This window comes from Phyllobates terribilis, unplaced genomic scaffold (assembly GCF_046119375.1).
Source record: "Phyllobates terribilis strain yellow unplaced genomic scaffold, ASM4611937v1 Scaffold_9__5_contigs__length_417890890, whole genome shotgun sequence".
Classification (NCBI taxonomy): Eukaryota; Metazoa; Chordata; class Amphibia; order Anura; family Dendrobatidae; genus Phyllobates; species Phyllobates terribilis.
In genome coordinates, this window is record NW_027362769.1 from 372,074,346 (window position 1) to 372,082,884 (window position 8,539).

At 51.2% G+C, this 8,539-nt stretch overlaps 1 protein-coding gene across 1 annotated transcript; it reads right to left on the reverse strand.

Annotated features, from left to right (window-relative positions):
- Positions 1-941: 941 nt before the first annotated feature.
- On the reverse strand, positions 942-8,191 carry PLK1 (polo like kinase 1). The gene is made up of 10 exons (XM_073648305.1): positions 7,673-8,191; positions 5,751-5,919; positions 5,349-5,493; positions 5,014-5,107; positions 4,000-4,219; positions 3,767-3,928; positions 3,607-3,684; positions 3,350-3,504; positions 2,889-3,071; positions 942-1,511 (listed from the first exon to the last, which is right to left on the reverse strand). Exons 1-10 carry the CDS (start codon positions 8,036-8,038, stop codon positions 1,302-1,304), a joined length of 1,782 nt encoding a protein of 593 aa, XP_073504406.1. The 5' UTR covers positions 8,039-8,191; the 3' UTR covers positions 942-1,301.
- Between the last annotated feature and the right edge of the window lie 348 nt (positions 8,192-8,539).

The window sequence follows — 8,539 nt, forward strand, 5'->3', positions numbered from 1 at the left end:
TGATTGTTGGGGGGGAACATGCAACACATGCCCATATAGTGCACACCTTGTCCGATGTGGCACCTGAAGAAAGTTCCAAGTACAAGTCAAGACTTAGGCTGAGTTCACACGATGCATATTTAATGTGTTTCCACAGCGTTTTGCAGTTGCGGAAACGCATGGTAGAAGGGCAGCAATGTTCCCCAATTGAAATCCGCATGTGCTGTGCCCATGATGCGGATTTTTCCGCAGCGTAAACGCTGCGCTCAAAAATCTGCAGCATGTCAATTAATTTTGCGTAAACACGGCGTTTTCGCCGCCATTGACTTGCATTAGAACGTGTCAATTCCACAAGACTGCATCTGTACTTGCGTTATTAGCGCGTTCTAATGTGCGGATGGTACCCGGGTGTGGAGGAGAGGAGAGTCTCCTCCACACCCAGGTACCATTAAAAAAGCTGTAAAACAAGAAAATAAAAAAATATATACACTTACCATCTGTCGGCCCGCGCAGCGCTCCTGCTTGGCTCCCAGCACTTTCAGTGAGTTGAAGGACCTGCGCTGACGTCAGAGTCATGTGACGGGTCACGTGACACTGACGTCAGCAGGTCTTTCAATTCAAAGTTGCCGGGAGAACGGAGTGTAAAGCAGGACAGCGCGGGCCATCGGAGGTAAGTATATACACTCTCTCGGGTCACACTATATAAATCCATGCTGTTTGCATGGATTTATATAGTGTGACCTAGTTGTCACAAGCACTTTCCAGGTGATGCTAAAATCGCCTGGAAAGCGCTTGTCAATCTGCATGTGGAAACGCATGTGAATCCACATGTATTCTGCAGGAAAAACGCATGTACAATCTAATCTGCATGTGTTTTTTCTGCCAGGGAGATGCAGAAATTTTCTGCTTCATTTCTGCATCGTGTGCACATACCCTTACAAGACACGAGGCAAGGAGCTGCGTACATATACAAAGACCTTTAATCTGATATTATACAAAAGTAATAAATTTGTTATTTTACATTAAAACCTGACAACATTGAGAAGTGACGGACAGGAAAGTCAGGATATCAACCGGTTACATAAAAGTCGCCAGCTGCACTGGCAATGAGTGCACTTTACAGGCGGCTGAGCGGCGAATGTTCAGTCTGGAAAGTTAGACTAGTTTAATAAGGAACTTGGCACTTCTCCGATCTGGATTAAAAAAAGAAAAAACCCAAACATCTGCAGCCGCCAAGGTCCGTTACCTCCTACTATAATACACAAGACTTGTGCCCCCGGCGGCATAGCAGAGGAGGCGGCGTCCATGTTTCTGTAGTCCAGCTACGCCGAGGCTTTGACATGTATGGCAGCTCCAGACCTGGTGTTCTGCAGCTTCTCCACCATGGTGCGGGCATAACGCAGCCGGCTCGCCAGTTCTTTGCCGCAGCCGAATTCCTCTATCAGGCTCAGCTTGTATGTGTGGAACTCACGCTTCTCGTCAATGTAGGAGACGGCAGCCATAAGGGGACACAAGATGAGCTTTGTATGGTCCTGGAAGATGAGGAGATCTAGGTAAGCATTATGGTCAATGGTTTGGAACCCCATTCCCTAGAATTGACCCAGTGGGCAGTATGGCAATTTTTGCAATCAATATCTGACATTTACAGGAAACCATTGCCACAGTATGCCAAGTGGGTGCAACGCTGCTCAAGAACCAACATGGTTGACAAAAAAAAGAAAAAAAAAAAAAAAAAAAAGGTCCTGTGCTTGATAATTGATAAGCAATAACTTCCAGATTGGAAGTAGTCAGGGCAGATCGTATACAACTGCTCAAATTTTTTCCTGCGAGGAGGGTCTTGTTACCAGAAAGACCATCATGGCCCCCCACATTCAACATGGGCACAAATTTAGATGCACAATGATCAGAACTATTGCATATCCTAGTGATGCCCACCAGGGTACAACATTGGGCGTGTGACCACGATGCTTTTTTTTTTTCTTAAAGCGTTTCCACAGCAGCAAAAACACATGTTAGAAGGTCTGCCATGTTCCCCAATGATAATCCACATGTGCTATGCACATGCTGCGGAAATTTCCGCTGCGGATTATCATTGCGGAAAAAAATGCAGCACTACCAATTTAGAAGTTCTGCGTTTTCGCCGCCATTGACTTGCATTAGAACGCATGGATTACGCATCACTGTATATGTAGATGCGCATTCCATGCGTTCCAATGTGCGGATGGTACCCGGGTTTGGAGAAGAGGAGACTCTCCTCCGGACCTGGGTACCATAGTACCTGTAAAAAAAAGAAAATAAAAAATTGTATTTACCTTCTGACAGCCCCCGCTCTCCTTCTCTTCACTTGCCGGCAAATCGTGATGACTGAAGGACCTGCGCTGACATCAGTCATGTGACGGGTCACACGACACAGACGTCGGCAGGTCCTTCAGTGTACCGCGAGCTGCCGACAAGGGAGAACGGAGGGAAGCAAGACACCGGGGGCCATCGGAAGGAAAGTATAGATTTAACATTCTTTCGGTCACACTATATAAATCCATGCCTTTTGCTAAAATCGCTTGGAAAGCACTTTTCAACCCACATTCGGAAATGCATGTGAAGAACGCTTCACTTCCACATGTCCCTGGCAGGAAAACGCAAGCACAATCCGCATGCATTTTTTCTGCCAGGGAGGTGCAGAAACGCTCAGGAAAAATCTGAGCATTTCTGCATCGTGGGCACATAGCCTTATTCTAGGTTAATACATGTCAAACTCTGGCCCACAACACCAAAGCCACCACCCCTACATAGGGTCCATTATGCAGCATGGAGGACTATGAGGGGCCCATTATGTTGTACATTGGTTGGCTCGTGACTTTGTTCCAAGTTCCTCCATTTTAGCATCGCTGTTGTAGTTCATCTGACTTTACCTGGAAGAAGTTGATCTGGACGGTCCCGTTACTCAGGTGAAGGATGATGGCACTTCTTGTCCGGAACCAAGTTCTCAAGAAGGGAAGGCGAGCCAGCTCATCTCCCTCCCGGGGGGTGATGTTGGCGCCAGCTTTAAGAAGATGCTCGCTCATGTAGTTTCGGAAGTATTTCAGTAGTGTGATCTGCAACATGATTAGGGTCAGGAGCAAAAAAAAAAAAAAAAAAAGGGAAACCATTCCTGCATTATTAGAAACCCAATCGGTGCAAATGTCATCACCCGGCCAGGCTTTACCGAGAAGCTTCCAAGCACTTTCATTGGTGATCGAGGCTGAAGACACAATGGTGGCTTATACGATGCCGGGGCATAACTAAACTCATCTAACCAAGGCTTCCAACATTGGCCCACCGGAGAAGGCTGCCATTAATATTCCTGTAAATCACTGCTATAACATAAGCTTACCTTCTTTGTCAGGGTGGACGGGTAGGAGCGCACATTCAGGTAAGACTCGGCATTATTCCTTTCTATGTACTGTAAGCTGTCGCCATCATTGTACATGATCAGCCGGGTGGAGTCGTTGAAAAGAACACCAACACTGTTATCACAGAGCTGGTAACCTGGGGGGGGATAGGGAGGAACATGGGGGTCATTACATAATCCGACATTACTGGAGACCATGGGGGGGGGGGGGGGCCGGCAAGCTGCGGAGGGTTACATACCCAAGCCGTACTTGTCAGAGTAGTCCACCCATTTACTGACCCAGAAGATGGGATTGCAAGCTGGATCCTCCGCTTCATCTGCAATATGAAATGTCGCATTTAGTCCCCATTTGCACAATATAAATATATATGGAATGATTGACCACGTGGCGCATCTCACCTTGACGGACCAGAGCCTTTTCTGATGGTTTAGCAGCATTGACGCTGATGAGCTGCTGCATCATATCAGACAGGTAGCAGTCCGCCGGCTCCGCAAACTCTGATGGCCCCATCTCCTCATCCTTGGTCGGTGCAGGTTTCTCTACCATGGGAGAGTCCTGGCCTAGATCCAGATATAACATGTTAATCAATGGGACCCACAGAAGCCATTGACCTGCAGTAATGGGGACTCACCCTTATTTATAGCGGTAAGCGGTTTCCTGAAGCTCGGGTCGATGGTACTAGGTGCTATGGAGAACCGAGGGGCTACAGTCAGGCAGGTGGTGGGCAGGCGGTTGGGAATGTGACCGCTGGTGAAGAACTCATCCGTCAGCAGCTCGTCTATTGTGGGTCTGGTGTTTGGGTCTGAGCGGAGCATTTTCTGGATGAGGGCAGCAGCGACTGGGTTAATGTGCTGGGGGGAATAAAACACAAGGAGTCAGCGTCAATCCTACCCACACAAAGGGAAGTCTTGTGAAGCACCAGTCTGCCGGGTCTGAGCTAGAGATGAGCAGGATCTGGGTCCAGCCATCAACCTCAGAGGCGCCCCACTAATCAGGAGCAGGCACCCCACATTTTAGCAATTGGAGGAAGTTTTTAGGGCTTGGACTACTGATGTGGCCCACTGGACAAGGGTCCTGCTGCTAGATATGCCCAACTATATTCTATTCAGGACCCTCATTTAGATCCATCTATGTTACATGGAAAGTGAGGTCAACAAAAATGCTTAAAAGGGTATTCCCATCTCCGATATTAATGGATCATTCATTGACTGGCTGTAAAGGTCTGATCTATGTGGGTGCCAGACGTCAGCCCATATACATTTGTCAAGCGCCCCCCCCCCCCAATCAAAAGTATCGGTGCATGCGCAATGCTCTCCACTGACTTCTATGAGAATAGAAAAGAGCCTAACAAGCCATACCCCTCCCTTATACAACTCCCATAGAAGTCAAGGGAAAGAGCAACTGGGGACCAGGCCCCTTCTGCGATAAGTGTGGGTTCCACTATATTTGTGGAATAAACCATAAATGTCTGAGATGTGACCACCCCTTTATCCTCTCCTATATGGAGGCTGCAGAACCGAACACTTGTAGTGTATGGCGAAATTCTTTGCTCGACAAGAACCTGGCGCTGCCAACATACCAGACCGTGGCACAGTGCCAACAGCTAATATACAGCGCAAACACCCAGGCCGTCCATCCTTCTTACCTTTGGAATAGAGTATTCATTCTTTTTAATCCTCAAGTAAGTTTCCTTTAGGCACGAGGTTTCAAAGGGAGGTTTACCAACCAGCAGCGTGTACCTGGAGGGATACAGAGATGTAATCGCATCCGTATAGTGTGCCAGCCTTCACCATGCTGCAGATCCAAGTGTAACTCCACCACTAGCCACAAGGTGGCAATAACACCTATATGTAACACATCAGGCAGTTTGGTGCCCAGGTTCTTGCCCCCCACATGGCTCCAATGCCGCATTGTATAGTAGCCAAATGCTGACAGATTATGTCCCCTTGGACTATAACTCCTATCATTGCTGGAACTTACATGATGCATCCTAAGGACCAGATATCCACTTCAAAACTGTGCCCTTTCTTGCCCAAAACCTCTGGTGCAATATAATTAGGGGTTCCACAGAGGGTTTTCTTTCGCTCCCCATCAAATTCCACTTTGGTCGCCAGTCCGAAGTCACCTGAAAAGGTAAATGGGCGACAATCACTAAAGATCCCAGCAATCCTGTTACATGTACAGTGGGATTAGCAATACTGCCAGATTAGGAGCCATCCCCTCTACACACCGGGGGTCTCTGATAGCCGAGAGAACACAAGTCCCAGCATGCCCTAGCCTCCAGACCAGCAGGGAGTTGTAGTTTTGAGACTGCCATAGGTTGGAGATCACATCCCTCAATAACTCCTCCTGGCAGACGCCAGTGTGCAGTAATCACATTACCTATTTTGACCTCCATATCGTCGTTCAGAAAGAGGTTCCCGAGCTTCAGGTCTCGGTGGATGACTTTGTTGGTGTGCAGATACTGACAGCCCTGGATCGTCTGCCGCAGGTAGTAGCGCGCCTCCGGCTCCGTCACCGCTTTCCTCCTCTTGTGCAATTCCAGTAAGGACTGAAAGAATATATAATACATCTTATATACGGAGGTCAAATCTCCGCAAAAACATAAAACTACAACCCCAGCATGCATCAATCACCAGCACTTGACTCTAGAACATCTACAGTGTTTTTTCCCCCTTCATTCTATTTAGTAGCTAATCTACCTTGGAAAAATCTTTCAGACTCCACAGCAGAAGTGTCCCTGCTGCCAGGAGGAAATCCCTGTAATAAAGCACAAACGGTCCAGAGCTGCAGTACAGGAGAGCAGCCACCAGGTGGCAGCTCCTTGGTATGTGGACTGTTATGGAGCCGGAGGCCAAGAACTGGATCTGAAGGTTCCAAGTTCCAGAACCAACATCCACCCCCCCTCATATAGCACATGACATCTCCCTCTATAGGGGCCGGCAACTGCTGCATTTCTTCAAGCACCAACCTGTCAATCATGCAGCCCTGGCAACCTAACGACATTAACAAGCAATGATCCTATAGAGGGAGCCAAGAAACCGAGAGCAGATGGGGAGGGATCAGCGGGCAATGCTGGGCTCTATAGCCCCCATCCCACTAGGGGGGCAGGCAATGCTGGGCTCTATAGCCCCCATCCCACTAGGGGGGGGGGGGGGCAATGCCAGGCTCTATAGCCCCCATCCCACTAGGGGGGGGGGGGGGGGGGGGGCAATGCTGGGCTCTATAGCCCCCATCCCACTAGGGGGGGGGCAATGCTGGGCTCTATAGCCCCCATCCCACTAGGGGGGGGGGGGGGGGGCAATGCTGGGCTCTATAGCCCCCATCCCACTAGGGGGGGGGGGGGGGGCAATGCTGGGCTCTATAGCCCCCATCCCACTAGGGGGGGGGGGGGGGCAATGCTGGGCTCTATAGCCCCCATCCCACTAGGGGGGGGGGGCAATGCTGGGCTCTATAGCCCCCATCCCACTAGGGGGGGGGGGCAATGCTGGGCTCTATAGCCCCCATCCCACTAGGGGGGGGGGGCAATGCTGGGCTCTATAGCCCCCATCCCACTAGGGGGGGGGGCAATGCTGGGCTCTATAGCCCCCATCCCACTAGGGGGGGGGGGCAATGCTGGGCTCTATAGCCCCCATCCCACTAGGGGGGGGGGCAATGCTGGGCTCTATAGCCCCCATCCCACTAGGGGGGGGGGGCAATGCTGGGCTCTATAGCCCCCATCCCACTAGGGGGGGGCAATGCTGGGCTCTATAGCCCCCATCCCACTAGGGGGGGGCAATGCTGGGCTCTATAGCCCCCATCCCACTAGGGGGGGGCAATGCTGGGCTCTATAGCCCCCATCCCACTAGGGGGGGGCAATGCTGGGCTCTATAGCCCCCATCCCACTAGGGGGGGGCAATGCTGGGCTCTATAGCCCCCATCCCACTAGGGGGGGGCAATGCTGGGCTCTATAGCCCCCATCCCACTAGGGAGATAGCAAGGGGCAATGGTGGGCTCTGTAGTCCCATCCTACTAGGGCGGATGATAGGGGGCATGCTGGGTTCTGTAGTCCCATCCTGTTAGGCAGACAGTGGGGGCATGCATGGCTCTGTAGTACCACTCTAGAGCCACCAGTGTCAGTGGGCATGCTGGGCTGTCGTCCCATTCTGTTAGGCAGACAGTGGGGGCATGCTGGGCTCTGTAGTCCCATCCTACTAGGGCCGATAGTAGGGGGCATGCTGGACTCCGTAGTCCCACCCTAGAGCTGCCAGTGTCAGTTAGTGGGCATGCTGGGCGGTGTAGTCCCACAGACGCACACGTCCTACCCTCCGCCTGCAGAGCTCCAGCACCACGTAGACGAAGTCGTTGTCCTCGAAAAAGCCGTGGAAGCCGACCACATGCCGGTGCGCCAGGCTGCGCTGGATGGCGATCTCCATGGTCATCTTGTCCTTCTGGTGCGGCTTCAGCAGCATGGTCTTGGGCACAATCTTCCCGGCGTAAACCTCCCGGTTCCCCAGGTCCGTGATCTCATAACACTTGGCGAACCCTCCCTTCCCGAGGAAGCGGCCGCGGAGGTAGCGGCGCCGGGTGCGGGGATCCACCAGGATCTCGGGGATCTCCTTCACCGAGGACGTCCCCGGGGGCTTCGCTGCCGCCTGCTGCGCCGCCGTCTTGCCTTCTACCTGAGCCATGGCTATAGTGAGTACCGTACGGAGCCTCCGGGGTCTGGCCGCGCTGCTGTCCGGCTATACGTGCGTCTCCTCCCGGCCCTTTAAGCCCTCTGCTCCCGGCCCTGCAGCCGCCGTTGGTTTTGAAGCAGAATGCGCTCTCCTGATTGGCTGATAGGATTTAAATTCCAAAGCCGCCTGCCGCGGAGCATCATGGAAGGCTGGAGGTTTAAAAGGACGGGGGAGCTTCAACAAGCTTTATTAATAACTGGCATGCGGATCAACGGACAAAATCGTGCCGCAGAGCCAAGATCTATAGTGATCGGGCGGGGAGGAGGCAGCAGGGCGGCTCGGGGTCTGCGGCAGCGAGAAAACGCACACAGGGACTGATCAGTAATGATGTGCACACTATATATATATATATATATATATATATATATATATATATATATATATGCTCCAGGGGAAAAATACATATTTTTCATTCATTCGTTTTCTTAATTTTATTACATTTTTCTTGCTCCT

What these genes read in the sequence shown, in the direction of transcription:
- PLK1 (XM_073648305.1), bottom strand. Translation starts at nt 8,038, where the DNA reads ATGGCTCAGGTAGAAGGCAAGACGGCGGCGCAGCAGGCGGCAGCGAAG. An exon ending in AAAGGCTCTGGTCCGTCAAG is followed by an intron (nt 3,685 to 3,766) that starts GTGAGATGCGCC and finishes TTCATATTGCAG; the next exon opens with ATGAAGCGGAGGATCCAGCT. An exon ending in CGTCCACCCTGACAAAGAAG is followed by an intron (nt 3,072 to 3,349) that starts GTAAGCTTATGT and finishes ATCATGTTGCAG; the next exon opens with ATCACACTACTGAAATACTT.